This window comes from Salvelinus fontinalis, chromosome 17 (genome assembly GCF_029448725.1).
Source record: "Salvelinus fontinalis isolate EN_2023a chromosome 17, ASM2944872v1, whole genome shotgun sequence".
Taxonomy (NCBI): domain Eukaryota; kingdom Metazoa; phylum Chordata; class Actinopteri; order Salmoniformes; family Salmonidae; genus Salvelinus; species Salvelinus fontinalis.
Window position 1 is genome coordinate 36718527 of NC_074681.1, and position 19683 is coordinate 36738209.

The 19683-nt window shown below is 43.8% G+C and overlaps 1 protein-coding gene across 1 annotated transcript in view; it reads right to left on the minus strand.

Annotated features, from left to right (window-relative positions):
- Positions 1–19683, minus strand: part of LOC129814258 (phospholipid phosphatase-related protein type 5-like) — a 65157-nt gene that overhangs the window by 9337 nt on the left and 36137 nt on the right. Inside the window, exon 5 of the mRNA XM_055867261.1 lies at positions 76–216. Coding sequence (XP_055723236.1) covers positions 76–216 — 141 coding nt within the window. The remainder of the gene's footprint in view (positions 1–75; positions 217–19683) is intronic.

The following is a 19683-nucleotide window of genomic DNA, read 5'->3' on the forward strand; positions in this document are numbered from 1 at the left end:
CTCTAGGAAACTGTTCCAAGCAAAAGCACATTATATTGTATTTAGCCTACTGCAGTGAAGTGTAGCTGACAATACCTGTGAGGCTATGTACTTCTCCATGGTGTTGTCCATGATGCGGGGCTGGCCCATCATAGTAACAGTGCTGACCACTCTCTCCTCCGGCGGGATCTCGTTCAGCAGAGTCTTCCCTTTGAAGTTCTGCACCACCCCTAGAACCTGCACTCACAGCCACGGTCACGGGGCAGACAAAGGAAAATAGATATGGGGGATTGGTGTGCGCGGAAGTGAGAGACGGAAAGAAAGAAGAAATAGAGATGTGGGAGTGGGAGACTTAGTTAGTTAGGCTGAGATGGAAATAGAGGCTCTGTGGTGTTTTTGCAGAGCTGAGTGCTTCGTAGAGTGCCTTTCACTTCTCAAAACATGGGTTATGTAATTATTTTTTTTTATTATAAAGGAATCGCATGGCTTGTTGCCCAAAAACATGAATTCAATCAGGGGCTGTGTGTTTGTGTGTCTTCAAGGAGTTTCATCCATTACCAGAGCCCAAATTAGCTTTTTTTTGTGAGAAGTCTATCTAAGGCAATGTTCAGATGGAGGAGAAATGCAACTCAGAGAACAATGATCATCTAGAGCAGTGGTCACCAACCGATCGACCGTTCAATCTCTAAGGCATTTGTAGTTGTTTACCAAACATTTCTGTAAAACAAACAAAAAACGATAAAGCCTTGCGTTCCTATAATTATTCCTTTGTTTAGCGCTGTTGGTGGTAGGTGCACATGATTCAGCAGCACTAGTGCCAAGAAGGCAAAGTGTTCCTATTTTGAACCATTTCATGTGTCTGAAGGTAGAACTCTGCATACCCGGCAGGCCCAGAGAGCAAGTGCACCTATAGGCCTATCGCAATCAGATAGTTCAGATCACTGTGTCTGCAGTTTCCTCGAGCCATAGACATAAAACAAAGCATCGAGCACACTGCAAAGTTGATACTGTGAGATTTCCAAACGTTTAAAACCATAACTAGAGAGAGACAATAAATACAGCAAAGAGCTGCTGTTTTTACAAGTAAATTCATGTTTAAGTTGTTATTCAGCACTATCAACACTTTGTTCAACACTTTTTTACAAGTCTTAAATGTGTGTTCTTGCTACTTCCACTCACCCTACAACCAGCAGCTGCAATGAACGAGTATAGAAAAGCGTTTCGATAAGCTTGCAAGATTCTTATTAGCGGCTTGTGTATTTTTTAATATTGAGGAATATTTCATTTCCTCTGGTTATTTTAAAATAAACTATTATTAATGTTAATGCAAATAGTCCGGGTAGCCATTTGATTACCTGTTCAGGAGTCTTATGGCTTGGGGGTGAAAGCTGTTGAGAAGCCTTTTGGTCCTAGACTTGGCACTCCGGTACAGCTTGCCATGCGGTAGCAGAGAGAACAGTCTATGACTGGGGTGGCTGGGGTCTTTGCCAATTTGTAGGGCCTTCCTCTGACACCACCTGGTGTAAAGGTACTGGATGGCAGGCAGCTTAGCCCAGTGATGTACTGGGCGGTATGCACTACCCTCTGTAGGGTATAGTTGCTGTACCAGGCAGTGATGCGACCAATCAGGATGTTCTTGATGTTGCAGCTGTAGAACCTTTTGAGGATCTGAGGACCCATGCCAAATCTTTTCAGTCTCCTTAGGGGGAATAGGTTTTGTCATGCCCTCTTCACGACTATCTTGGTGTGTTTGAACCATTCTAGTTTGTTGGTGATGTGGACACCAAGGAACTTGAAGCTCTCAACCCGCTCCACTACAGCCCTGTCGATGAGAATGGGGGCGTGCTCGGTCCTCCTTTTCCTGTAGTCCACAATCATCTCCTTTGTCTTGAATACGTTGAGGGAAAGGTTGTTATTCTGGCACCACACGGCCAGGTCTCTGACCTCCTCCCTATAGGCTGTCTCGTTGTTGTCGGTGATCAGGTCTACCACTGTTGTGTAGTCTGCAAACTTAATGATGGTGTCGTAACAATGCTTGGCCATGCAGTCGCGGGTGAACAAGGAGTACAGGAGGGGACTGAGCACGCAACCCTGAGGGGCTCCAGTGTTGAGGATCAGCGTGACAGATGTGTTGCTACCTACCTTCACCACCTGGGGGTGGCCCGTCAAGAAGTCAAGGATCCAGTTGCAGAGGGAGGTGTTTAGTCCCAGGATCCTTATCTTAGTGATGAGCTTTGAGGGCACTATGGTGTTGAACGCTGTGCTGTAGTCAATGAGTAGCATTCTCACGTAGGTGTTCCTTTTGTCCAGGTGGGAAAGGGCAATACAGATCGCATCATCTATGGATCTGTTTGAGCGGTTTGCAAATTGGAGTGGGTCCAGGGTTTCTGGGATAATGGTGTTAATTTGAGCCATTACCAGCCTTTCAAAGCATTTCATGGCTATGTTCATGAGTGCTACAGGTCTGTAGTCATTTAGGCAGGTTACCTTAGTGCTCTTGGGCACAGGGTCTATGGTGGTCTGCTTGAAGCATGTTGGTATTACAGACTCAATCAGGGACATGTTGAAAATGTCAGTGAAGACACCTGCCAGTTGGTCAGCACAAGTCCTGGCAATCCGTCTAGCCCAGCGGCCTTGTGGCCGTTTACCTGTTTAAAGGTCTTACTTACATTGGCTATGGAGAGCGTGATCACACAGAATATCTGATGCTCTCATCGATGCCTCAGTGTTGCTTGCCTCGAAGCAAGCATAGAAGTTATTTAGCTCGTCTGGTAGGCTCGTGTCACTGGGCAGCTCGCGGCTGTGCTTCCCTTTGTAGTCTGTAATAGTTTGCAGGCCCTGCCACATCCTACGAGCGTCGGAGGCGGTGTAGTACGATTCAATCTTGGTTCTGTATTGGCGCTTTGCCTGTTTGATGGTTCGTCGGAGGGCATAGCATGATTTCTTATAAGCTTCCGGGTTAGAGTCCCACACCTTGAAAGCGGCAGCTCTACCCTTTAGCTCAGTGATAATGTTCCCTGTAATCCATGGCTTGTGGTTGGGGTATGTACGTACAGTCAATGTGGGGACGACGTCATTAATGCACTTATTGATAAAGCCAGTGACTGATGTAGTGTACTCCACATTGTCATCGGAAGAATCCTGGAACATATTCTAGTCTGTGCTAGCAAAACAGTCCTGTAGTTTAGCATCTGCTTCATCTGACCACTTTGCTATAGACAGAGTCACTGGTGCTTCCTGCTTTAGTTTTTGCTTGTAAGCAGGAATCAAGAGGATAGAATTATGGTCAGATTTGCCGAATGGAGGGCGAGGGAAAGCTTTGTACGCATCTCTGTGTGTGGAGTAAAGATGATCTAGAATTGTTTTCCTTTTGGTTGCGCTTTAAACATGCTGATAGAAATTAGGTAAAACTGATTTAAGTTTCCCTGCATTAAAGTCCCCGGCCACTAGGAGCGCCGCCTTTGGGTGAGCGGTTTCCTGTTTGCTTATTTCCTTATACAGCTGACTCAGTGCGGTCTTAGCAACAGACTCCGTCTGTGGTGGTAAATAAACAGCCACGAAAAAAATAGATGAAATAGTGTGGCAAATAGTGTGGTCTACAGTTTATCATGAGATACTCTACTTCAGGCGAGCAAAATCTAGAGACTTCCTTAGATTTCTTGCACCAGCTGTTGTTTAGAAATATACACAGACCCCTCGTCATACCGGAGTGTGCTGTTCTGTCTAGTCGGTGCAGCGTATATCCCGCTAGCTGAATGTTTCCATGTCATAATTCAGCCACGATTCGGTAAAACACAAGATATTACAGTTTTTGATGTCCCATTGGTAGGATATTCGTCATCGTACCTCATCTAATTTATTGTCCAATGTTTGTAAGTTGGCAAGTAGTATTGATGGTAAGGGGCGTCGGCAGATCCTTACGAGGCACCCTGCCCTGTGTCTCTTTCTTTTGCCTATGACGGGGATTTCGGCCTTGTCGGGTGTCTGAAGTACATCCTGTGCGTCCTGCTCGTTGAAGAAAAAATCTTTGTTTAATACGAGGTGAGTGGTCTCTGTCCGAATATCCAGAAGCTCTTTATGTACATAACATTATGTACAAATAACGTGAAAAAAACAAATAATAGCACAATTGGTTAGGCGCCTGTAAAACGGCTGCCATTTCTTCCGGCACTATCTTAACTCATGACGTTACTACCCTGCATGAATCTGTAGGTAGCTAACCAACCAGGTTCAATGTTAGCTACAGTAGCTAACATTAGGCTATAACTAGTCAAGCAAATGGGTCTGAGATACAAATAATAAGATCACACACGGAACAATAGCTAGCTAGCCAGCCAGCTAACGTTAGCTAGCTAACAGTACACTTTAACTTGAAATGAAACCACTTTGTCAAAATCAAAAAATGTAGCTAGCTAGACTATCTTACCCATATACATCATCAATGGACACATCTCCTTCAGACGCCATGGTTGCTCTTAGTATGAAGATGGAGACAGGTGTTTTCTCATCTCCTTAGCTATCATACTCAAATTCCACTGATTTCAAAACTCAGTCCTCCAGAAAGTGGAGAGCATACACTGTAACTAACAGTACACTTTAACTTGACATTAGGCTTGTGAAGTTTCAATACGCGATACATTTTTTAGAAAGCAGCGTTAGAGAGGACTCCCTAGACATACTGACCAGCTCAAATAGAACCAGCTCAAATAGACAGAAGCATGCTATATGGCAGACCAATCCAAACTCAACTCTCGGCATGTCCAGTCCACTTATTTATTTCACCTTTATTTAACCAGGTAGGCCAGTTGAGAACAAGTTCTCATTTACAACTGCGACCTGGCCAAGATAAAGCAAGCAGTGCAACAAAAACAACAACACAGAGTTACACATGGGATAAGCAAATGTACAGTGAATAACACAATAGAAAAATCTGTATACAGTGTGCAAAATGAAGTAAGGAGGTAAGGCAATAAACAGGCCAATAGTGGCGAAGTAATTACGATTCAGCAATTTACACTGGAGTGATATATGTGCAGATGAGGATGTGCAAGTAGAAATACTGGTGTGCAAAAGAGCAGAAAAACAAAAACAAATATGGGGATGAGGTAGGTAGTTGGTTGGATGGACTACTTACAGATGGACTGTGTACAGGTGCAGCGATCGGTAAGCTGCTCTGACAGCTGACGCTTAATGTTAGTGAGGGAGATATAAGTCTCCAACTTCAGTGATTTTTGCAATTAGTTCCAGTCATTGGCAGCAAAGAACGGAAAGGTGGCCAAAGGGGATGACCAGTGAAACATACCTGCTGGAGCGCGTGCTACGGTTGGGTGTTGCTATGGTGACCAGTGAGCTGAGATAAGGCGGCGCTTTACCTAGCAAATACTTATAGACCTGGAGCCAGTGGGTTTGGCGACAAAAATGTAGCAAGGACCAGCCAACGAGAGCATACAGGTCGCAGTAGTGGGTAGTATATGGGGCTTTGGTGACAAAACGGATGGCACTGTGATAGACTGCATCCAATCTGCTGAGTAGAGTGTTGGACGCTATTTTGTAAATGACATCGCTGAAGTCAAGGATCGGTAGGAAATAGGAAGCCGATTCTAGATTTAACTTTTGATTAGAGATACTTAACGTGAGTCTGGAAGGAGAGTTTACAGTCTAGCCAGACACCTAGGTATTTATAGTTGTCCACATATTCTAAGTCAGAACCGTCCAGAGTAGTGATGCTAGTAGGGCGAGCGGGTGCGGGCAGCGATCGGTTGAAGAGCATGCATTTTGTTTTACTAGCATTTAAGAGCAGTTGGAGGCCACGAAAGGAGTGTTGTATGGCATTGAAGCTCATTTGGTCTGTTAACACAGTGTCCAAAGGGCCAGATGTATACAGAATGGTGTCGTCTGCGTAGAGGTGGATCAAAGATTCACCAGCAGCAAGAGCGACATCATTGATATATACAGAGAAAAGAGTCGGTCCGAGAATTTAAACCTGGTTGCTGTAGCACTCTGCTTCAGATATGGTATGTTATGAAATTGCAATGTAGTAATAATCGTTTATGCGCAAGTTGTAATCTTACGCCACGGCACTAAATTATATACACATGCATGACTGAACACTGCATGTGAGAGTGAATAACACAAGCAGGGCACAAGCGTACAGAGAATTGACAAAAGTAGGGCACATCAAACGTAAAAGACATATGTGACTTAACGCGAGACATACACATGGTGTGAATCCAGAAAATAACATTCTGTAGTTATAGGTTCATGTACTCTATAACACTTTAGGGGAAAAAACATGCAGACACACACAAGACACAGATATGGATGCAAGTAAACCTGCACACACACACACACACCTTTACCCCATGGCCCAGGCACCCTGCGGTTTTCACACACACACGCTCATACACCCACCCACACACACACACACACACACACACACACACACACCATGGCCCAGGCACCCTGATGTTTTCTGTTAGGCACTGTGCTTTCTTGCTGATGACGCGAGATGTGCGCCTGCTCGCCTGTTATACGGTGGTTTGATCTCAGATATCTCCTGCTGGGTCCTTTCCTACCTTTCCCCTTTCCCCATTCTCGTTAACTAGGTCATACTGGGTCTGTATCCCAAATGGCACCTTATTCCCTACACAGTGCACTACTTTTGACCAGGGCCGTTAGAAAAGTGGTGCACTACACAGGGAATATGGTGACATTTGGGACGCACTTAACACTATAACTCTCCACCTATCCTGTCAGAAATGGATGATCTTTGTGCTAGTAGTAATTTAGAGTTGTTGAAGATAAACATGCCATGAGCAGCAACTTTGCACTGATGTTTCCACACCCAATTTGTATGCAACAACCAATTAAGCAAGATTTCTCCATAGACTAGTGCTCTGAAACCCGAGAAACTCAAGCAAATCTAACGGTTTTCATACTCACTCCAGCAAGAGACACACCAACTAATATGTGTATTGCAGAGACATCAAAAGGAGCCCACTCATAGAGGAGCTCAGTCACTTTGCCTATACTAAACACAACCGATCCAAGTGGCCCTACTGTGTTCATCTGAGCCAATTATCCAGCCATACTAGGGGGAAAAAACAGTGTTTTCCATAAGTGCCGGCTGTCGGCTAAATTCACAATAACAGAGTCATTGTAAGCTGGTTACTTTTTCCACTTCATAAATGAACTAGGTTTCTTTTAATTTAAACGTCTCAATTCGCTAGTCAGAAAAATCCGTACAGCCTTCTCCCGCTAGAATGAACGATATGCATCTTACAGTGATCTATTGGTAGGACAGGCACCTGTCAGTCACAAAGCGAGCGATGCCAGGGAGACTGCTGGTTTGTACAGCTCGTCAGTCTGCTGTCTGTCCCACCTCTTCGTACCGGTGTTCTTTTTGTGCCCTGTGGTTGGCTGAAGTCAAATCTATTTATGGAGGAGAGCATGATGCTCCTTCCTCATCTCCTGTGAGTGAATTTACACGTCCTATGTAATGTAACTGGTAACGATGAGTTGAAATTCACCTAATTATTGTTTTGTGGCACGTGCATACTGGTAGGTTACTACTTCTTTTTGGCGATTATCTGCAGATAAATTATGAATACATTCGACGAAGGTGTTGAATCCTCACTGCAGGATCAATAGGAAGTGAAAAGAGCCTCATTCTGGTCCGAAATACGATAGAAGACCACAGATTTACATTTGTATTTATTAAGGATCCCCATTAGCTCCTGCCAAGGTCCAAACAGGATTAAGGAAATTACATCACCTGACATGTACTGCTTTATTTAACATCATACAACACATTATTACACCACTACTCTACTACTACATATTTACAATACAAAATATATAATACCATAATATTTCAACATTACAATGTATGTGTGTGTAGTGTGTTTAGCATATGTTTGCGTATGCGTGTGTGCCTGTCCTTGTTGTTCCATACGGTGTAGTTGTATCTGATTTTTAAATCTGATTTTACTGCTTGCTTGAGTTACCTGATGTGGAATAGAGTTCCATGTAGTCGTGTCTCTATGTTGTACTGTGTGTTTCCCAGAGTCTGTTCTGGACTTGGGGACTGTGAAGAGACCTCTGGTGGCATGTCTTGTTGGGTATGCATGGGTGTTGGAGCTGTGTGCTAGCCGTTTGAACAGACAGATCAGTGCTTTCAACAAGTCAATAGCTCTCAAAAAGACAGTGATGCAGTCAATCGCTTCTCTATTTTGAGCCAGGAGAGATTGACATGCATGTTATTGAAGTTAGCTCTCCGTGTACATTTAAGGGCCAGAGGTGCTGCTCTGTTCTGGGCCAATTGTAATTTTCTTATGTTCCTCTTTGTGGCAATTGACCATATGACTGGACAGTAGTCCAGGTGCAATAAAACTAGGGCCTGTAGGACTTGTTTTGTTGATAGCGATGTCAAGAAAGCAGACCTCTCTCGATCTTAGCTACCGTGGCATCAATATGTTTTGACCATGACAGTTTACAATCCAGGGTTACATCAAGCAGTTTAGTCCTAAGCTTGCTCAATTTCCACATTACCCATTACAAGATTTAGTTGAGGTTTAGGGTTTAGTTAATGATTTGTCCTAAATACAATGGTTTTAGTTTTAGAAATACTTAGGACTAGCTTATTACTTGCCACCCATTCTAAAACTGACTGTAGCTCTTTGTTAAGTGTTGTTGTGATTTAACTTGCTGTGGTAGCGGACGTGTATGATGTTGAGTCATCAGCATACATAGACACACAGGCTTTACTCAGTGCCAGTGGCAGGTCATTAGTAGACGTGTGCCCGACTCTACCTGGATTATGTTGAAGAGAATTCCGTTAAAGAACATCCTCTGTGTTCGGTTAGACAGGTAACTCTCGATCCACGATATAGCAGAGAACGTAAAGCAATAACATATACGTTTTTTCAGCAAAGTCAAAAGTCTAACAAAACAGCTCTCACAATCTTTTTATGATCAATTTCTTGATTGAACACCATTTATTGATTGAACACTCCCCTTCAACAACATAGTGCCCTTCAAGCTCATCACTAAGCTCGGGGCCCTTGGTCTGAACCGCGCCCTGTGCAACTGGGCCTGGACTTCCTGACTGGCCGACCCCAGGTGATAAAGGTAGGCAACAACACCTCCGCCACGATGATCCTCGCCATGGGGGCCCCACAAAGGTGCGTGCTCAGCTCCCTCCTGTACACCCATGACTGCGTGGCCAGACACGTTTCCAACTCAATCATCAAGTTTGCTGATGACACAACAGTGGTAGGCCTGATCACCAGCATGCCTCAATCATGTTTCAAGTTTTATTAGTCGCATGTACAGGATACACATGGTATACACTGTCCAACGAAATACTTACTTGCAGGTTCCTTCTCGACAACACAACAACAATAAGAAATAAGAAAATAAAAATATGAACATAAAGTAAATGGCTGAGTAGAATAGAATATATATTTTAGCATAAGTATAATACAGGAAGGCACAATATATAGTACAATATTTACACAAGGAGGGATTGGAGGGCAAGTGTTTAAATTGTGCAGTATGAACAAATCGAGTCTGGTAGCAGTAGTTGTAATTTGTGTGAAGCATGAATGCATATACTGTATGTGTGTGTGCACCACACAGGTGGATTTGTGGAGCTCCTACCTACTTGCATTGTACGCGTTGCGCGACACAGAGTTGTCGGGGTTCGTTCTGCTGACATTGAATTCTGAACTGCGGGCTCTCAGCAAGGTATGGATTTCTCAGTTCATCCAGGTTTTTTGGTTGGGGTATGTCCAGATTGTTATTGTGGCTACATCATCATCAACACATTTCCTAATGAAGCCTGTGACTGACGATGTATATTTCTCAATGTTGATGGATGAATCCTGGGTTGAGGAATCTTTGAGCATATTCCAATCAGTATTTTCAAAACTGTCCTGCAGCATCGAGTCTACCGCCCATGTCCAGCGCCTCACTATTCTCTGTACTGATGGCTCCCTCTTGAGTTGCTGCTTGTAGGCTTGGAGAAGGAACAGAGAGACGCTATCTGATTGGCCGAAGAGAGGGAAGGGATGGGGGATGGTCCAGCACGTTGTTTCCAATCGGGGGGCAGTTTAAATGTTGGTGATACTTTGGAATCATTTGTTTAAAATTTGCTTGGTTAAAATCTCCTACGGCAATAAAGACTGCTTCCAGGTGAGACAATTCTTGCTGGTTAATGTGCTTATACAGTTCACTAAGTGCGGCCTTGATGTTTGCTTGTAGGGGTATGTACACAGCTGTGATAATAACACAAGTGAAATCCCTCGACATATAGTGGGGTCGGTATTGTAGCATCAGAAACTCCATGTCAGGTGAACAGGAGCTCGAGACATATTCAACTTCGGTACACCAGTAAATGTTGACGGGGAAGCATACACCTTCCACCATACTCTAATCAGAAGCCACCATACGATCCATACGCAAAATTTAAAAGCACAGTCGAGTGAATTGTATGTAAGCCATGTGCCTGTAAAAACAAAGATACAGCATTCCCTGATGTCCCTCTGTAATTGAAGCCATACTCGAGTTCACAAAGTTTATTTTCCAGCAATTGGATATTAGCCATCAGGATACAAGGAATCATACCACAGGGGGTTGGTGGCACCTTAATTGGGGAGGACGGGCTCGTGGTAATGGCTGGAGCATTATGAATGGAATGGTGTCAAATACATCAAACACATGGTTTGATAACATTCAATTTACTCCGTTCCATACATTATTATGAGCCGTCCGCCCTGCAACAGCAGCCTCCACTGAATCATACCTGTAGGTCTATTCATGGGTTCCTGACTTTGTATCTGGCCCCCCGCCAGATACAAAGTCAGGAACCCATGAATAGACCTACAGGTCTGAGGGTCCTCCCCCTGAAAATGTTAGCATTTTTAAAACCATTTCCTGTGGTTCTATATTTTGTCTCAACAGGGAATCAATGTTTACTTGAAAGAACACAAAACATTTTCTTATGTTTTGCCACAATACATTCAATTGAAGTGTAGACTAGATTTAGATTTTGCCACAATAAATTCAGTTGAAAGAGTAGACTAGACTAGTTTTTCTGACTTGATTACTAATCTACAGCCTTCCGCTAAGTCCCACCCACAGTGATTGACAGGTCTGAAACCCTAACAACTCTGACTCAAAAACACCCTGCCCCCTCCCCTGACAATCCCACCCACAGTGATTGATTGAAAGGCCAAACTGTTAAAGGGATAGTTCACCCAAATTACAAAATTACATTGGTTGCCTTACCCTAAGTGTCCACAGCAGCAGGGCCAATAAAATACATGCAGTGCAATCAGGAAGTATTCAGACCCCTTGACTTTTTCCACATTTTGTTACGTTACGGCCTTATTCTACAATTGATTAAATAATTTTGTTTCCCTCAATCTACATGCAAAACCCCATAATGACAAAGCAAAAATTGTTTTAAATATACAAATAAAAAACAGAAATACCTTATTTACATAAGTATTGCTATGAGACTCGAAATTGAGCTCAGGTGCATCCTGTTTCCATTGATCATCCTTGAGATGTTTCTACAACTTGATTGGAGTCCACGTAAATTCAATTTGATTGGACATGATTTGGAAAGGCACAAACACCTGTCTATATAAGGTCCGACAGTCGACCATGCCATGACAATTGAAGGAATTGTCCATAGAGCTCCGAGACAGGGGAAAGGGTACCAAAACATGTCAGCAGCATTGAAGGTCCCGAAGAACACAGTGGCCTCCATCATTCTTAAATGGAAGAACTTTGGAACCGCCAAGAATCTTCCTAGAGCTGGCCACCCAGCCAAACTGAGCAATCAGGGAAGGGCCTTATTCAGGGTGGTGACCAAGAACCAGATGATCACTCTGACAGAGCACCAGAATTCCTCAGTGGAGATGGGAGAACTTTCCAGAAGGACAACCGTCTCTGCAGCACTCCACCAATCAGGCCTTTATGGTGTGATTATGGAGTGACCAGACGGAAGACACACCTCAGTAAAAGGCACATGACAGCCTGCTTGGAGTTTGCCAAAAGGCACCTAAATTACTCTCAGACCATGAGCAACAAGACTCTCTGGTCTGATGAAAACAAGATTGGCCTCTTTGGCCTGAATGCCAAGTGTCACGTCTGGAGGAAACCTGGAACCATCCCTAAGGTGAAGCATGGCGGTGGCAGCATCATGCTGTGGGGATATTTTTCAGCGGCAGACTAGTCAGGATCGAGGGAAAGATGAATGGTGCAAAGGACAGAGAGCTCCTTGATGAAAACCTGCTCCAGAGCGCTCAGGACCTCAGACTGGGATGAAGGATCAACTTCCAATAGGAAAACGAGCCTAAGCACACAGCCAAGAGAACGCAGGAGTGGCTCCGGGACAAGTCTCTGAAAGTCCTTGAGTGGCCCAGCCAGAGTCCGGACTTGAACCTGATCGAACAACTCTGGAGAGACCTGACAATAGCTGTGTAGCAATGCTGCCCATCCAACCTGACAGAGCTTGAGAGGATCTGCAGAGAAGAATGGGAGAAACTCCGCCAAGCTTGTAGCGTCATACCCAAGAAGACTCGAGGCTGTAAACGCTGCTAAAGGTGCTTCAACAAAGTACTGAGTAAAGGGTCTGAATACTTATGTAAATGCATTATTTCTGGGGTTTTTTGTTTCATAAATGTGCAAAAAAAATCTAAAAACAGTTTCTGCTTCGTCATAATGGGGTATTGTGTGTATATTGATGAGGGAAAAAAACAATTTCATCCATTTTAGAATAAGGCTATAAAGTAACAAAATGTGAAAAAAGTCAAGGGGTCTGAATACTATCCGAATGCATTGTCATTTGACGAACAAACATTATTTTGGCAATTCATATACTGCAGTAAATGCTACCGTCCCACCTGCCCATAAGAAGTTAAGGGTTTTGGCGAGACTTTATCCAACTCATGTTCTGGGAACGTTCCAGGAATATTAAAACATGACGTTAACCTCGGGACCATAAAAGGATGTTCAGTACAGGTCCCAGTTTGGTCACAGTATAACTTTAGAATAAGGTATTATGATGTCCATTACATGCTGACCTCACCGCCCGTGTTGTGTGTGCCAAAAGTGGTCAGGATTTTGTTTCATGGTCATCTGGAGGTTTGTGTAGTTCCCGCATTTTCCCAGGGAAGGGAAAATGGACGCTTTTAGGACGTTCTTGGGCATTGTATTATGGTCCCCTGGAGATTTTGTCTCATTCCCGGTATGTTCCAGGGACATCCCAGAGGATGTTTTTAGGACAGTCTTGGAATGTTGTGTCATAGTCTCCTACAGATTGTCATCTCTGCACTCATCTCATATAAACTTTTCATAGAGCATCTTTTCTATTACCTGAAATCTTACCAAGGTAGGTTCAAGACCAGAATTTCTCACTTACACAATATCATGCAAATTAATTATGTAGGCATAACCAGAATAAGTCATTTATTTTCTTTCACTTTGAAAATGTGGAGGACGTTGTGTAGATCAGTAGGGGGGAAAAATCTTTTTAGATTTAAGGCAGCAAGATTTGAAGACTGTGCAAGGGATGTGTAGACTTTCACCTTGGACTGTATAGAGTTCAAACATGTTACATGTAAAAAGTATGTACATGTGACCACAGAGAGGGCCTTATCACGAAGAGTTAATGTAGCAAGCATATAATAAGCATGTAATGCATACTGTTGGAATCGGCTAAACTTTGAACATTGAGATATTAAATAAATTATAGAAAAGAAGCCTCGAATAGAAAGAGTGAAAGAGACCTGGTTTTATGTCAGAAGTTAATGGTTCTCCATAGAAAGCCAAAAGGCTTTGGAATGTGTTGGGCGGATGAGAGGAGAGCAACTGTTGATATAGGGAAGACAGATGGATATCTGCGGATTAGGTGAAGGAGGGGTTGAGGTCAGGAGGTGTGGACAGATTCCCTTAAGGGTGTAATAAGGGTTTGGTATCCTGTTACCCTTTTTCTGGTGAACCATAAATTGTAAGGATTGGAGAAAAGGAAGTGTGTCTTAAGTGGGATGTATATAACTGTAATGGAGAGAAATGTTTTGCTGTCTGAATACAGCTGTACAGAACCTTTGGGAAGAATTAAACTTGGTTAAAGCGTATCTAGTGTCCGTGAGTTATTTACTCTGAAAAGTAAGAACCTAAAAAAATGGTGTAGTCGGCAGAATTCACCACGATTTGTAGTCAAACCAAAGAGTCCAGATCAGTGGAGCAGAGCTGGCAACAGACAAGGTAGGCTAGTTACTATATCTGTTTCCACTCATTTGACATCTTGGGGAGATGAGAATTGGCTGAACTAATTATGGGATACGGACCTGGAGAGCCTAGGTTTAATTCTGTAAGCCCATTGTGTAAACGACCGGTCGGAAATATCTGGTATAGCGTAGGTTCCATAAGGATAGGTCCGGAGTGGAGTTTTTTCCTCTGCGAGATCCAGATAAAAATATAAGAGCCAAGCTAAAGTGAGTGAAGGCTAGGTTCCTTTTAAGGATAGGCAAGCGTTTGCATCATTTTCAAAAGCGCAACAACAAATCCTCCGGAAAGTAGAAGGAATGGAACTTTCACCTAGCGGTGTATAGTCTCTGTTCGATCGATAAGTGGTTCATAGACATTTTATGTGCGAGACCGCAACACATTGGTAGACAATTTGGCGGAACCGGGTCATAAAGCATCATATGACAAAGCACAACTAGCAAAGCAAGAGGTAACATATTTAGGGGTTTTGATTTCTACGGGCAAGATACACATTACCAGGGATCGGGTAGAAACAATGCGTTCTTTGGCAAGACCAAACACTCCTCGCACGCTCAGGAAAACTTCAGGAGTTTTCAATTTTATTAGACATTTTATTTTGTCATTCTCTGAAATTGCTGAGACACTTACAAAGTTGATGAAAGGGGGGGAAGGGTCCCCATTAGAGGATAGAGAGGAATCAAGAGTGAGGAAGCGTTTGTCGAGTTAAAGAAGCAATTGCGTCAAGTGCCAGCATTGGGATTGCGAAATCTAAAATTATCTGTTAAATGTTGTTCGTGAACAGTTAAAACATTGTAGCGCGATGGCTACGCAAAAATTAAGAGGGCCAAGAGGAATGCTACATTACACCTTAGGGCGGTACAGGCGACAGAAGTTGTGTTCCATAACACGGCTTCCATTACAATGGGTAAAAAAGTTGATTTGTATGTTACACACGCAGTAGCAACCATAGTGAACAGCACATGTTACTAGTGCAAGATGGACAAAATGGGAGTTAACGTTAAATGGGGAAAATCTACAATTTCAGAAGATTGCTGCTTTGAAACCTGCGTCGTTAATGCTGTTGCATGGGGAGGGTGAATCGCATACATGTGACCCAGACCAGATTACTCCAAAACCTAGGCCTGATTTGCCAGAGACAGCATTGGAATCGGGAAAAATATTGTATACAGATGGCTCTAGATAAATGAACACAGAAGGGAAGAGAGTAACATACCGGGGTATTCTGTGTGTGGTATGCATTTGGAGTAGTTCATGATTTCGTTACATTGTGGTCACAACGGGGCATGTTAACAGCGACAGGAACACCAATAAAAATGGTCTGGAGGTAGAGGCATTATCAGAAGCATGTCAGTTACCCAGTAAATGAACAGTGGTGAAATGTGAAGCTCATACTAGTAGTACAGATAAAATCGCCATAAGGAATCGTAAAGCAGACGGAATGGCTAAGGCGGCTGCCTTGGTGAGAGAAAGTGTTAGAAAACCACATGTATATATTGCGGATTCCTTACGATGACAAATTGGCTAAATTTGCCACAGGAAAACGTATTTTGGGTTGAAGATTCTAGGCGAAATGCCAGGGGAATGGATTCTAAAGGTAAAACAATTAAATGATATGTCCAAACACTCCTTGCAAATGCAGAAGGCCTTAGGGTTTGTTTAAATCAGACATTTTATGTGGTTTTATTTTTAAATAAATGTACGTTTGATGTCGTCTTATTCTGGAATGGAATTCTAGAATGGACGAAAGAGTGGAGGGGTCACGAGGAATTAGTATAGGGGTTACCTAACCTAAAATGAACTGGGGATCACGAGGAATTGGTATAGGGCTTACCAAACCTAAAATGAACTTTTCATTTCTTGTGGTGGTTATGGAGAATCATGGGGGAAAGGAGACCAGTGAATCGTTAGACTCGGTGGGGAGATACTGTCGCCGTGTTGTGGGATTTACTGGATGGGGTCTTTTCAATGCAGTAAAATTGGGTCTGCAGGAGGATGGAAATGTTTTGAAGAGGTATTTAAATGGTTTCCGAAGGAGAGGGAAAGGAAAGGAGAGGAAACATTTTAATGGTGTAGAGAGCCCTGTACACAAATAAAATCCTAATTAGAAATGATCACCTCATTAGAAATTGACGGAACAGGGGGATTTCATTATAAAACTCATGAGAAACACCGTTCTCTATCCAAATTGTACCATTATGTTAGGAAATTATTTTTATTTCCGTAGGGAGTTATAAAGAGTTGTAAGTCTAAGTTGATTAGTTATTCGAATTTGTTTATTTTTGATTTAACATGTTTTTGTTAAATCACCTGTTTGAAAGGGGAAAATGACCAGTTCCCTGAGGTCCTGGTCTTTGGGTACTTATACAGTGGTACTGTGTTCAGTTTGCATATAAGGAAGGAAAATATGTGTTAATAAGGGATGACAGTTACTTCAAATGGATTGTGATATATGTATTGCTGATTTCATGTTGGGTTTTTGTTTTGATACAAATATCACCAGATTGGGATCCTGGAGTGGGAATTCTGCGAGGGGTTAGGGTGCTAACTTCAGGATCTGGTATCTCTTCCTAGAGGTCGCCAGTAGAATAAGGGAGTATGGACTAATTTAGAAAATGGTTTTAGCAGTAACATTATGTTATGCTTTTTGACATTTGTCTTAGAGATGGTATTAAAAGAAGGTTAAAGTCATAATTCGTCATATAGTCAATGTTTGTCTGGTTTCCTGAAACAGAAATGTAATGAACTTAACTGTTGTTTTGATCTGGGCTTTTTTGAGGTCATCATGGAAGGTGACGTCAGATCGTGTCTTAATGCATGGTAGGAATAATTTGACCATAGATAGTGTGTGTAAACCTCAAAACCCTCCCTAACCGGCTGAAGAAAGAGCGACAAAGGCGGGCAATGGGAGACAGTGACTTTTACTACTCCTATCTGAGTCCGAGCCATGAATCAGGGCCAGGGTGCTGAGAGCGCGTGTGGAGTGAGCGTAGAGAGAGAACAAGCTCAGGTGAGAGACTCGTGTACGTGGGAGAAACGGAAGTATCTACCTGGATATTAAAAATCGGGACATTATCAAGGGCCATGAAATGTGACAGGCAAAAGTTACATGTGCCGTTGGGAAAATGAACTGTAAACGACATCTGAAGAAGACACACTAGAATGATAAGTGCCGGGTGAAGGAAAGGGGGGGGGGGGTGGGGGTGGGGGTATACGCCCCCTAACTATTTAGACTAAAAATGCATTGAGATACTGATCTTTGTTTACCAGGCCAATCAGGACAGGAAACAGGGACAAAGGGGGGCGGTATTGAGAAGAGTTATGACCAGCAATAAAAAGTTGTTTATAAATGTATGTTCTAACAGGGATGATCTGTGCCAAGTTGGTAAACTGGAATATGAGCCCTAGACTCAGTCAGCACTGAAGTCAGTCATTCTAAATATGGGTTGGATAATTTATAAAATGTTTTAGTTGTGATTGGGATACAGCGAGAGAGAATTGCTCAAGCACGATGAGGGGTGGATACGCTGCTAACATTGATTTGGAAGAGAGAGTCTCCAGAAACGTATCTCTAAGTGTCATCCTGAGGGGAGGTGGTTTGTTTGGGGGAATCACTGGATGACAGCTTGGGACAACCATGAAAGTTTTTATTTTTTTTACCTGTATTCAGAATTGTTATGTTGCATCGCATCAATGAGTTGTGCTAAGTTATTAAACATGTACTTTGTATAATATGTTTTTAGGTTTCGTGGAACATGAGCGTGTTCATTGTTCCAGAGGAGGGAATGATGTATGTTGACTAACTGATTTGAGAATGTGTTAGTATGTTTATAACTGTAGAAAATGCAGGAGTAAAGTGTGTTATGGGTTAGATGTAATGATGGAGGAGTATCATTCCCCAGAGACTGTATATTGTTACAGGAGATAGCTCATAGAAGAGGGAGAGCAGCTAACTGTACACAATATGGGGATTTAGTTGAACATTACACCTACCTAGATCATGGTAAGAGTAGAAGAGATAGTGGTGGCATTTCAGACACTATGGTAAACTTTCAGGACACCTGTGACTCAGAGTTTTTTTAGGTTGGATATTATTCCCAACTCATTCATTTTTCTCCAATTTCTAACAGCCGGTGAACATTTGACAGATTACATGCAGGAGGTATTCTCACTGCAGAGGAGCTGTGGGGACAGTAACTGAAGGAGCTGTGGGGACAGTAACAGAAGGAGCTGTGGGGACAGTAACAGAAGGAGCTGTGGGGACAGTAACAGAAGGAGCTGTGGGGACAGTAACAGAAGGAGCTGTGGGGACAGTAACAGAAGGAGCTGTGGGGACAGTAACAGAAGGAGCTGTGGGGACAGTAACAGAAGGAGCTGTGGGGACAGTAACAGAAGGAGCTGTGGGGACAGTAACAGAAGGAGCTGTGGGGACAGTAACAGAAGGAGCTGTGGGGACAGTAACAGAAGGAGCTGTGGGGACAGTAACAGAAGGAGCTGTGGGGACAGTAACAGAAGGAGCTGTGGGGACAGTAACAGAAGGAGCTGTGGGGACGGTAACAGAAGGAGCTGTGGGGACGGTAACAGAAGGAGCTGTGGGGACGGTAACAGAAGGAGCTGTGGGGACGGTAACAGAAGGAGCTGTGGGGACGGTAACAGAAGGAGCTGTGGGGACGGTAACAGAAGGAGCTGCGGGGACGGTAACAGAAGGAGCTGCGGGGACGGTAACAGAAGGAGCTGCGGGGACGGTAACAGAAGGAGCTGCGGGGACGGTAACAGAAGGAGCTGCGGGGACGGTAACAGAAGGAGCTGCGGGGACGGTAACTGAAGGAGCTGCGGGGACGGTAACTGAAGGAGCTGCGGGGACGGTAACAGACGGAGCTGCGGGGACGGTAACAGACGGAGCTGCGGGGACGGTAACAGACGGAGCTGCGGGGACGGTAACAGACGGAGCTGCGGGGACGGTAACAGACGGAGCTGCGGGGACGGTAACAGACGGAGCTGCGGGGACGGTAACAGACGGAGCTGCGGGGACGGTAACAGACGGAGCTGCGGGGACGGTAACAGACGGAGCTGCGGGGACGGTAACAGACGGAGCTGCGGGGACGGTAACAGACGGAGCTGCGGGGACGGTAACAGACGGAGCTGCGGGGACGGTAACAGACGGAGCTGTGGGGACGGTAACAGACGGAGCTGCAGGGACGGTAGCAGACGGAGCTGTAGGGACGGTAGCAGACGGAGCTGTAGGGACAGTAACTGAAGGAGCTGTAGGGACAGTAGCAGACGGAGCTGTAGGGACAGTAACTGAAGGAGCTGTAGGGACAGTAACTGAAGGAGCTGTAGGGACAGTAACTGAAGGAGCTGTAGGGACAGTAACAGAAGGAGCTGTAGGGACAGTAACAGAAGGAG